This window comes from Meleagris gallopavo, chromosome 9 (assembly GCF_905368555.1).
Source record: "Meleagris gallopavo chromosome 9, MGAL_WU_HG_1.1, whole genome shotgun sequence".
NCBI classification, from domain to species: domain Eukaryota; kingdom Metazoa; phylum Chordata; class Aves; order Galliformes; family Phasianidae; genus Meleagris; species Meleagris gallopavo.
Window position 1 is genome coordinate 11,981,374 of NC_139412.1, and position 12,916 is coordinate 11,994,289.

General features: G+C 36.3%; 2 protein-coding genes across 3 annotated transcripts in view; one reads left to right on the forward strand and one right to left on the reverse strand.

Annotated features, from left to right (window-relative positions):
• The window catches only part of LOC116216936 (uncharacterized), a 245,225-nt gene that overhangs the window by 230,399 nt on the left and 1,910 nt on the right, over window positions 1–12,916 (reverse strand). The gene's annotated exons all lie outside the window — the stretch shown is intronic.
• On the forward strand, window positions 1,118–9,774 carry LOC100545742 (homeobox protein CDX-4). Its single transcript, XM_003208394.5, has 3 exons — window positions 1,118–1,732; window positions 6,507–6,652; window positions 9,143–9,774. The coding sequence occupies exons 1-3, from the start codon at window positions 1,294–1,296 to the stop codon at window positions 9,347–9,349; spliced, it is 792 nt and encodes a 263-aa protein (XP_003208442.1). The 5' UTR covers window positions 1,118–1,293; the 3' UTR covers window positions 9,350–9,774.

Below are 12,916 nucleotides of genomic sequence, written 5' to 3' on the forward strand. Positions count from 1 at the left end.
GCAGCGTCAAAATTCAAAGGCTGCCGAATGAAGATCCACACCTTCATAAATGGAAATGAGTCATTACAATTTGCACCTCTTTTGCAAACGTATCCCCTGACAAATAGCTCGTAGCAAATAAGTTAATTCATGATAAAAATCTGATATCAAAGGCACTTTACAAATTGTAACAAAGCAATTCTCAAGTCATAAAGTGTCCTAAGTGTCCCACATTAATATCTAAAACTAACATACAACAACAAATTTGGAATCATTCCTCTTTGTGAAAAAGCTCACCTGCACAGTACCAAGTGTCAAGCACCCAACAGACACTCAGCAGGGCAGTTCTGACCTCTGACAGAGGATGCAGCCACTTCATGCCACTGTTCTAGCTGCCACCACTGAACAAACTACACACGAGTTTCAGAGGAAGGCCTTTCTGATACATAAGAGTTATCATCAACTTAAATCAGAAGCCAACAATATTGCCCGGCCTAATAAAAGACTTTCTTCATGGTTTTTTTTTGTCATTTTCTTTACGTATCTGCTTCTGTCTTTGTTTTAGTTTTGATTTATTGTCTACTTCTTAAAAACTATCAGTATGCAACAGCCAAGGGATCTCTTTAAAACCATCATGTATGGGAAGAGCACGAACATACTTGTGGCAGATAGAGTTTTAATTAATCCTATGCTGGAAAACATACAAACATCAATAACAAGTGGGAAATTTTTGAGACAGTTATCATTCAAATTGACTGCATTCATTAATAAGAGAATTCAAAATGAGATTTTTGAGCATCTGAGATATTAAGAGAGTAATAGATTTACTTATTGATTGACAACATGTGATAAAAAAAAATATATTTCAGAAAAGAATCATTTAAACAATAATAACAGTGTATGGTATTTAGACAATTTTCTTTTCAAAAAGGTCTATTTACCAAGTTCCAAATACAAGCAACAGTTGCATCACATTACAGGAGTGGAATCACTGTTGAATATCAGTGAAGGGTAATGAGATAGATAAAAGTTTTCTAAAAGAGAAAGCACCAGAACTAGCAGCAAGGTGGGGTTGGTCAGCCCTTCATTTGAATGTAAATGTAATTATGAGGCTGGCAGTTTGGCTGACGTCAGACAAGATCTTGTAAACCATTACCACCAGCACCTGGTAACACAGTTGATAATAAAAGAGGATGAAGTAGAAGATTCCAAGAAGTTTGGCATTACTAGCAAAAATCAAGCTATTATTTTTAAGTAGCAAAAGAAAATACAGAAGAGCAAGATGTTGTGACAACGTATTTACATTCTGCAAGCATGTACGTGAGCTCTCTCCTGGATAAAGAGACCAGCATGTATCCAGGACCTGCAAGGTGCAGCAACAACAACCTGCCAGTGCAGAACTTTGTGCCCGCTCCCCCCTACTCAGACTACATGGGGTACCACCACGTGCCAGCTCCAGACAGCCACGGACAGCCCGCGGGAGCCTGGGGACCCCACTACGGCCCCCAGAGGGAGGACTGGAACGCTTACGGCCCGTGCCCGGGGCCCTCCGGCACGGCTGCTGCCGCGCAGCTCAGCGGCTCGTCTCCTGGGCAGGGCTCCTACAGTCCAGCTGAGTACAGCTCCCTCCATCCCGCTGCACCCGGGGGGTTACCTCCTGCAGGTACCGTTGGCACACAGCAGGTCTCCCCCACCAGCCAAAGGCACAGCTCTTACGAATGGATGAGGAAAACGGTGCAAGCCAACACTACTGGTAAGTGCATACTAAACTTTCTACCTCAAAAAGTATTTTTCTGCTATCACTGATCTTAGAAATAATTAACTTTACTTAAAGCACTTATGTTGGTGGATCATCTATGACATTTATTTAACCTACTACTGCTTAACACAGTTTTAACTAAATTTGCACTAGTTTCACTTTCACCCCATAAAGGTTTTATATGACTACAGTAGAATGGCTGTTGTGTTTACACATGGCTACATCTAACTCACGCCTGAGTATCTTCGTTCTAACAAATACAAAGCATTATAGATGAAAACTGACACCTGAAAACGTTGCTTTTAACAGTTACGTGCAAAACCACTGCATAATCATTTTGTGCCACAAGGTAAAGATCAATATACAAGCTGGCTGATCTTTACAGATCTTTACAGACTTTTAAGTACTTTAAAAGAAAATTATGTGATAATGCAATTTTCATCTGTTTTTCCTGTGATATTTATTGTTCCAGATATTTATCAGACGAGAAGAAATATCCCTAGACAATTAATCTGACTCAAATACTCAGCGTAGACTATTTTGTTTGCTCACCACATATCTCTACCAGTAAAGCTTTTGCTTCATTTACTTTCAAATCAAAATCCTGCAGCTTGTTAATATTAGACAACTAAATTCACTTTCTTCCAAGTGTCATTTCTTGATGTGCCCGTTTCAGTCACAAGGCACGTGCCAGAGGAACTTTTCTGTGTATATTCCCAAGGTGTAAATAGTGTGTAGCAAGGTTTGTTAAATCCACTGTTAAGGTTAAAAGTAGTAAGTGCGTGTCACAGAGCATCAAAGAAAACACTCTAAAGAAGTAAGAGCAATGACAGTTGGAGCAGTTCTAGAAGACAGAAAATCAACAGTGCCACCTGAGAAACAATCTTTCCAATTATCATTCAAGAGTAAAATTAGTCTAATAATTGTTTCTCAGTTATAAAGTAGATATGTGCTGTTTCCTCCTTGTTACTAAGAATAAAATGAGTAGAGGACATTAAGGTATCACAATCTGTAATTTCCACTGGAAGTCTTCACAAAGGTCTTCAAGGCCAGGCAGATTTCAAGTCTATCCCCCTCAGCTATGTATCCTCATGTAAATCTGCAGTAAGTTCATTAACATTATTGGAGTTTTCCAGGTGTAAAAGTGATGCAAGAGCTAAGGTAGACCAGAAGCAATTGAGACAGCTGCAACATCAACAAGCCAACCCCTTCTGCTGTGTCACTAAAGTTTAAACATGTTAGGATTTTTTAAGATTAAAATACACAAAATCTAAACCTTAGTTTTACACCTAATGCACAGGCAAGGAAGACACTGCAAAGTTTCACCCACGCTTGTTCAGTTTCATAAAATGCATACGCAATTCAGGAAAGCTGTTATGTGTTTCAATTCATCCCTAGTCTGAAAAGCACAGTTTACACCCATGCTGACATACTTCATGAACAATAACACTGGACAGGTGAACTGGGGGCTGTGCATAGATAAATGTCCTGAGGCTTTACAATCTAGGAGCTCAATCCTTTGAAGTGTTACCAACAGCTCAAGACTTCACTGAATTTGGCTGAAGACAACAAACCTGCTTAATGCTGGTTTGGGAAAGTAAAGCACAAACGTGGCTATTTTGCAAAACAAGGAAAGTACCAAATTACATTTGGCTCTTCAGCAGTGCTTTTATTACAATGTTAAATATAAAAAGTGGAAAAATTTGGCACAAGAAATTTCATGAAATTAAATTCCAATATAATTGCAGGAGTAAAATTATGCAAGTAACTACATATTAACTTGTCAATCCCTTCTCTAGAACTTAAAACCTGTTGATGCCACTAACCGCTCTTTGAAACAGACTTGCTCTCGACTGGCTCCTCCCCTTCACTCTTATTGCAGACTAATATTGCTCTTTTTCTAAAATTTCAAGATTATTTAGCCTTGAGTTTTACAAATATTGATATACATACGTATATCCTTAACATCACTTATAGTGCACAGTCACACTAATTTATGTGAGCAGCATGGAACAAAAGAAATCCAAGCACACCTAATTAAATGAGGGAGCCTAATAAAATACTACCTCTGGGAACTATTTCAAGAAATAGAGTGTTAATTGGATTCTTTCCCTCTATTTACACTGATTCAATGTATTTGGCATTTTATATGAAAAAAATCAGGAAGGCTGAAGTGAAAAGTTACCTGACCAAGATAATGCTTAAGATACAGCAGCACCACAAAGATAGAAGTGCTACGTCCTACAACAGTTCAAATCTAGTTTGAAATTTTACTATTAACGTATCTTCTAAGTAGAAAACTGTAAGTGCATGTTCAGAAGAAACATTTTTCTTAAATATACAAACATTGCAAATGTATTTATCAACAAGAAAGAGAAAGTTTAAAAAACAAACATCCAAAGCAGACTTGGTAAAGGTATCTTCACATACAGGCTCCAAAAATGAGAAAAAGCACACTTTCAGTGTGTCCTAACAACGTCAATTATGCAAGACTAAAACTTTGGCCTAAATCATATCTCAAGCTCATGTGTAAAATGTGCAGTTCTATGAGAACAAATCTTCAAGGCATGAAACTTACTAAAGAGACCATATCTAAACAAAGCTCAAGAACTTTAAATCTTTACATTTATATGAAATTTCACTGGGAATGATCCTTCTCAGAAAAAGAATGACTTCAAGGGAACCACAGAAAAGGACAAGAGTATTTTTTATATTTTGCAAGATCAGCTTCAGGTTGCTCAGTGTTTTTTGTTTGTTTGTTTTGGTTTATTAAAGTATGACATAAAAGTATTGAATATAACAAGCAGCAATGTCCAAATAATTCAGATTACATCACAGCAGAAGCACAGTTAGCAAAACAGAAAAGCAAGAAAAATGGCCAAGTCTCTGCTCTAACGCAATTTATTTTACTTTGTAAACTAGTCGGGACGTCTATTTTCCACTGGGCTACATTGTCTTTGGTTTTGAGGCCTATCTGTCATATTGAGGCAACAGACCCTATCAACACTTCTCTTTGCTTTGATATGCAGCCTTGTCTCTTCCTTCTCCCTTTTTTCTTCAGGAGTTATATTGCCGGAAAGGGTGATGATTTTCACAGCAAATAAAGAGGCCTTCTCCTAGCTTTATTGTCTTCAGAAGAAATGCTCTGTGAATTTTATGACCAAGCGGAATGGGGGAAAACGGCTCCATTTCTCCACCCCTTCAAATCATGGTTATATTTGCTGATTATATTGAATCCGGAATAACCCTGTTGAATTTTAACTTCTTTTCAAAGATTGCCTCCTAAGCCTTTAGTTTACAAGGAATCTGAATATCTATACTCTTGTTAGCATTATAACTATCACCTAGAGCAAATATGTCAAAGCTAACAAATTGTAACTTCTAAAAAAGTAAACTTCAGCTTAATGAACGTTTTCACCCTGCAAAATTAAGAAGGAAAATCCTGTAAGTCAGAAATCAGAGCAGCACAGAATTTAGGAAAACACCCTTCATTTTCTGTATTTCAAAATGTCTTAACCTATGTTTCCTTCATATAAAAAATCTCAGTGTATCCTAAATGTTTGCCCTGAAGAGAACTGAAGAAAAAATAATCGGTTTATTTCTGTCCTTTTTTTCTTCTGCTAAGATGAAAGAGTCTGACATTTGTTTAGGGCTTGTAAATTCCAAACCAATTGACTTGTGTTTCTGAATGTAAAAGGAGTTCTTGATAAGATCTCCTTGTCGCTCTTTTGTGTGGCGTGTGCTTCATCTTAACACCTCAGTGGATTTTAGAGAACCACTTTAAAGAAGTCTTTGTCTTACAGTTTGTCCCAGAAAACTCACATCAAAAAAAACAGAAACCTGGGAAGATGAAAAAGAACAACTACCTACTTGGTTGTTAAAAGTGAAAGAGGGAAAAAAATAAGTTGAAAAGTGATCTCTGTGTTAATACTAGACAAATAATTGTTTAAAAAAGTGTAAGAAATGGAAAATATCTTCTGAACTTCTTCTAAACTTTTCTCTTAACAGAATTCATCCAATCAAAAGAAAACCATTTTACAAGATTTTTATTGTCTAGTCTTATAAGTTGTCAAGGGCATTCAATTTCAAATGGAAACTCAGCACACCGAGTAACCCCAGCAGAGCTATACAGGCACTCAGCATCTCGCAAGATTGCACCTTACTGAAAAAAAAAAAAATCACATTATTACTGAACTTCTAAGTATAACTAAATGGATAGGGGACACACGTCTAGTGTATGTTTCTTTGTGTTACAGAGGTGAGCTATAAAAGCCCAAATAAAGAGTTAGGACATGGCACAAATAAATAAATTGTGATAGAGTCAGTCTTGAAATTCTGCAATATTTATGTCTACGTACATAGAGGTCAGTTCCATGAGCAATGACATGAAATCTGGAAGTCAAATATATCTGGTATCAACTAAGGTACTGCTATGAATTTAAGATGCTTCAGGACATTTTTTTGCATAAGAGCTTTATATTTAAATGTATGTTTACAGGGAGAGAGAGAGGGGGAGATAGGGAAAGAGAAAGAGATTAAAAGATAACCAATGTGCTCCCAGAACATCTCGGAAAAAATACTTATTTACTATGCATCCCATATTCCTTCTCTCTAAGAAAGAAAATTATCTCAGAAAATAGTCTTATGCAAGTACTCTGTAGTTTTAGTAACTGTCTGTAAAATGTTTGAGAGGTGTGAAAGAAAAATGCTACAGAAAATCAACTTGAATAAATTAATAATTAATTAATAACATTTCTTTCTCAAACAGGTAAAACAAGAACAAAAGAGAAGTACCGAGTTGTTTACACAGACCATCAGAGACTAGAATTAGAGAAGGAATTTCACTGCAACAGATACATTACAATAAGGAGAAAGTCAGAACTTGCAGCAAACCTTGGACTATCTGAAAGACAGGTACCCAGAGACTAACCATCGCCTGCACCCCTTCACCAGACACGGCTGCTGTCAGAAGATACAAACAGCATTCTTGTTCTGTATGCAAAAGTAGTGCCAGGGCAACCATGATAGTTTGCGAGTGTATCAGCACACAGTGAGTACACCACACAGTTACAAATTCATACATAGGTTAATTTGACTGAAACCTCTCCAGTTACAGGTAACTAAGCATTAGGAGTTCATCCGTAATAGAAATATGGAAAAGTATTTATTATTTTTACTTGCAAAATAGCTTGCTAGGCAGCTAGGAATTAAACAGTTTGGCTTAATATTCTCTTAGCTAAGCCCTCAATAGTTATGACATGCTCCATTTTATTTTAGCATGTGTTAAGGAGCTTTTACAGGCGATTTTCAAGTCAGGATTTCATTTGGCTGTCATATTCACAGGTACTACAAACATCTATTATGTATAGGAAGCTTTAGGCTAAGAAATTTGGTGCCAAATTTTTATATTACATATACTATCTGCTCAGAAAATTTTCAGGTGCATGCTTAGATCAATTGCTTACTCGGGAAGCACCTCCACATTCCAGTTAAGTACATAATTAAGCACTGTCCTGAATAAAGACAGCCTCCTGAGCTATCCTAGTTGCGTTCATAGAAAGGTTAGAGGAATTCAGGGGAGTCTACTAAAATCACTGTGTTGGAGAGCACATTTATGAAATGCCTGCAAGTGTAGCAACTGTTGCACCCACTCCTCCTTACGTAACAATTTCAGTGTTCTGCTACAGTTGGAAGATAAGGGAAGATTGGCGGTACTGAATAAAGCATCTCAAACCTTAGCAACCAGACTTATTGCCCCCAGGTAAATTTAAGTAAGAGAACTTTCTTTTTAGAATTTTACAAACTATTGTTTGTATACATACTCAATCCTTCAAAATATCCTCCTCTTTTGCATTCAGTCTGTGCAAAGACAAGGAACAGAGAGGGATCACTTGAGGCTAGAAAGTGTAAGGATGAGTAGGCAAGTAATAGGATTTTAGGCTCAAGCGCTGGGTTTTTAGAATCATCCTGTAATGCAGCAATGTTCAACCTCAAAAACCAAACAGCACACAGACTACAAGTCAGATTGGATATCAGGAAAAAGTTCTACTTTGAGAGAATGGTTGGGTACTCACAGCACAGGGCAGCAGTCACAGCACCAGTAAGCCACTGGACAACGATCGCAGACATTGTTTAAGTTTTAGGTAGTCCTGCGTGAAGCTGGGAGTTGTACTCAATGATCATTGTAAGTCCCTTCCAACTCAGAATATTCTATAGTTTGCTAAGCACCTCTGGGAAGTAACTAAGAAAACAATTCCATCACCAGAGAACTTCTATTTGTTATACACTAGGATATAGCTCTATTGGATATAAATAATTTTCTGAGAACTGCAGTTATAGAAAACACAACCCTCCTGTTCCAATGCTACAAGCATGTTACAAATGTTCTAATGTTTGAGAACAAAGACATACCTGGAGTAACCACTGCATAAATACAACAGTTAGTTTTATCTACCTGTTGCTCTTCTCTTAACGCCATCCAATTTTTGATTGGTAAATCTTCTTCAGGTAAGACGTAATCAAAACATGACCTATTTCTATTAGCTGCTGGCACAGCTAAATGTTTCTTACTGTCATTACCTGTAAGGTAATAATGAAATAACTACTTGGAAAATAACTGATTGCCTACAGCAAAGGTAGAACTTTCTATATAGTATTGCATTCAGTATACCTTAAAGGATGTAACAAAAACAGTGAAGTCAGAACAGGAAATTAACATTAAGGAAAACAAATCAAATTTTCTGTTCATTTACACCCTCATAGAAGGAAAAATAAATAACTAAAATTGGTTTTCACATAGGTATGAGTCATTCAGTTTAAACAATCAGTTTGAAATTCATCATCAAGTAGCACTGACAAAACTGTACACAGGACATACCAGAGAACCAGATGGCTATTAAAAAAATTAAAAACAAAAGAATATGCATCCATACACAAATCACAACAGAAAGAAGAAAAAGCACTCTCACTATTTAGGTTTGAATTATTTTTTATCAGAGATGAAGAAGAAACCTTAAAAGTTTTAAAAGAAAAGAAACCTTAAAAAGTATTTTCTAACTGAATCTTCCTTTAAACATGGCACACATAGCTGTCCAAGTTTAGATGATGAACAAGATAGACACTGAGCATAAGCAAGAAATATGTATCCCATGATCCTAAATAAGACACAGCAAGGTCACTTTACACCACATCTAAGAAAAGCAAATAATTTCCTATTGATTATGATACAGACAGCGAATACAGAGTCACTTCAGTATTTTTCACCGCACAAGTCCAGCACTGGTTTTCAGGAGTTGAACTGGGGTGTTTTTTTGTTTTGTTCACATTTATTTTTTTTCATTGCTACAGCTGCTGTAAAAAGTTTGACTACTTTAAACTAATCAGACATCACTTATAACGTTGCAGGTAAAAATCTGGTTCCAGAATCGCCGAGCCAAAGAAAGAAAAATAATCAAGAAGAAAATCTCTCAGTTTGATGGCAGTGGGGGCTCAGTTCAGAGTGACTCCGGTTCGCTCAGCCCAAATGAAATAACAAGTTCCCTGTTCCCACCACCACACGGAATAAATGTATTACAGTCTACTGACATCCATCAGGTCATAGTTTCAGAGTGAACAGTGAGGGAAAAAGAAAAAAAGGAAGTTTTGTTGTTTTTTTTTGTTTTTGTTTTTTTTAACTCCCTCTCTTGAAAACTCAGCTTTGCAAAGGACCATTCTTGTTTAACTACCTTCAGAATACTCATTTCTATGTAGAGGACTTGGGACGGTTATCAAATATTTCAATTAAAGAAATCTCAGGGAGCTCATGCTGCTGCTATTACTCATCACTCAAAATCTTTGGAATAGGAGATAATTTACTTCAGCTACCAAAGCAGAAGAAGATACTACTGGAGATTCAAGTAAACATAACTCTAGTCTGCTCGTGTATACAAAGAAAATTGTCAGTGAATTGATTATAGAGTAATATAGCATAAAATGTTAAGATGCTGGATGTATTTACTTTGTTACATTTTATATAATTAAACAGTAGATTTTATAAATATTCACACTTAACGTGTACTGAAAATTAAGTCATTTTTTGAAAACAACTTTTTAAATACTTAAACACTCAAGAAACATAATGTTACACTCAGTGACACATTGCACCCAACAAAATAAAATGAGAAGTCTTTGTTCTCTATGAAGTTCTACCCAAGCATCTCCTAAACAACAGATATATAATATCACACCAACCTGCTAAAATTGGTTCAGTTGTAAGAAATGCAACAAACTGTGATGCACATTAGTAAATTCCAAATAGTTTGGAAGATGTAAATATTACTTGTACTTCCACCTTCTTTGAACGCATATCATTGAAAAATTAAAGGACAAACGTAATGGAAATAGAATTGTTATTACTTTCACACTACCAAAAAACAAATTAAGAATTTGATTAATTTCTCTATAGCTTTCTCAAACAGCAGATGTGAGCCACCAATTTTATATGTGACACTTAATTCAGGTTAAAAGGCAAGAAATACCCTCAGGTAGCAGACTTTGTATTTCAAAGCTGTTATTGAGCAGCTTAGCATTCACTGTCACAGCAAGCATGTACCAAAAGTGCACTCCTGAAGGAGCACAAATCTGGGACAAACATGCTCACAGAGCAGTTAGCTTTTATTATTGGTCCACACTGTCAGAGGAGACAGCATCAGTATGTAGAAGGCAACTGATGAAGACTTAAAGTAGCAAGAAAACACAAAGTGCTAGAGAAATCTAGACCTTTCAGTAGTCCTACTTATGGGTCTTTCAGTAGTTCTACTTACGGGCCTTTCCTAATATAAACTTCTCTGCTGCACAGAATTAAGTGCTCTATAGAAAACCCTTAATCTCATTGCAAAGATTATCAGAAAAAAAATTAGAAAGTACTGGTATCTGGCATATGAAAATTCATACATCACTCTTTATTCCAACAGCATCAAACTCTTGGTCTCAGAAATAGTAGATCAAACTCTGCTTAGTGTCACCAAGCACAGATAATGCACTGAACAACAACAGGCAGAACTTGTCAAAGCATTCATTATCTTGGTTCAATACATCAGAAAACTTAAATTTCCCAGTTATTTAAAAATAACTCTGTTGGAGTAACTCTGTAAAAATAATTCAGTCAGGAACTACTAGAATTACTACTCCAAAAGGGTGGTTTTCCAATGTATTTCTATTAATCACCTACTCATGTGGTTGAAATAAACAGACATATATTAATGTAAAGACACTGCAAACAGTAATAACATGAATATAAATATTTGTAAAAACTGAAGCCTGTGAGAATGAGACTGTGTTTGGGCATCTGTAATGAATCTGGGATATTCTAAAACTGCTCACTTGGTTATGGTGCACGTGCTTTTGTGTGCATATTAGAAAACAGAGCAGCATATCATAGAGCATACATACAAATACTTCTGTTTATATGAACAGAGGTGTTTCTACTAGCAGACATCTGGACACATACAGGCTGCTTTGCTCTTCAAAGAAATTGGTATTTGCTACATAACAGGTCTGGGAAAGGAGGGATTCATAGTTCCACCAGCCTCTCTATCTATGTTTGCTGTTGATGCATGAAGACTGTAGAATATTAAAAAAAAAAAAGAAAAAAAGAAAAAAAACTGTCATACATGACATTTACAAGAAACAAAAGGACTATTATCTTACTAATCAGCTCTAACACGAAAAGCCCTGCTGCTACAGAAGGGTAGGTGACAGCATTTCTGAAGGTATCTGTGACAGAAACAAAAAGTGAGACAAAACTTTTTCTATTTTCTAGGTGTTTTTGTTTTCTTATCCCCATTTTCCCCAAATTTTACCACAAATGGAGACTCTAGACAGCACCACAATGATTTGGCTTCATTAACTAATGAACTAATTAACTTCTAAATATGAGTCTGGAGGAGAAAAGATATACAGATTTATTTAATTACTGTAATACTTATTTTACAGTAGATATCAGAAAGGATCCTATTGAAATATACTTTAAAAAAAAAGAGTAATTCATAGATCAGAGCATAATCAAATCCAGATTTGGCTACTACTAGCAGTAATACAGTAGCAGAAATAAAAACCTGGATCATAAAGTTGGCAACTTCTTGAAACTAAGATTATTACGAAAATTATCTACCTCTATAATAGGTATTTTCAGTGCAATCACCAAGTAATCCAAATCGTAATCTTGGATCTGAAACCTGTTATTAGCTGCTGCTTCTCTTGTGCAGTTGAGATTAAAAAGTAACTAAAATGCCAAGCAACTTCATACTTCATTCCATGAACTGAAACTCCTTAGAACTTGAGATCTTCTCTGTGTCTGATATCAGAAACAGAGCAAATAAAATATGAAACATCTAAACTTAGTGAAAACTCAGATACTGCCTATGAGTATCTCATACAAAGAAAAGATACAGAACAGCAGACCAGTAGAAAACTGAACATTTTATAAGGCAATTTTCAGATAGCCAGAGCAACTTCATCTGAATGAGGTACAGATCTGTCTCAGGACACTGGAAAGAACATGCAGGGTTTTAGTAGCACACATTTTATGACTTGTTTCCATGTTAAAAACTCAATGGTTAAGAGAGCATCATTATGTTGAGGAAGAAATCTGGCCTAGGTCTTCAGAAAAAGGCCAACAAAGCAACATTGTGATTTACAGTAAGGTTTATGCTAAGTGTACTTTGCAGAGGAATTTAGAAGCAATTAGATATGAAATAGGTCATTTTAAAAACTATGTATACAATAAAAAGCTGACACAAGGAATAAAAGCAATTCAGAATTTGGTAGCAAGTACCTAGACAGAAGTGTTTTGAACAGAGAAATACATGACTGTCACCAAGCAGGCATTCAGCAGTGACTGCACTGAAGGCAGCAGCACAGCAGCACAACTGTTCATTCACAGGGCAGCTGGTTGGTTCAAGAATTTTCAGGGGCATAAGGCTGCCTAATGTGACACTATTCCTACAGCATTTAGTTTGGTTTTTAAGGGTTCTCAGCCTCCAGCAAAACAAAACAGACCCTGGAACTTCAGCACACACCAGTACATAGTCACTGACCTTTGTCCTCCACACATCTAGCTCATCATCCACATCCAACACAAACACCTTTCTGTTCAGTCATGTGTGAATCCTATCCAGACTGTGACACAGAGATGATGGC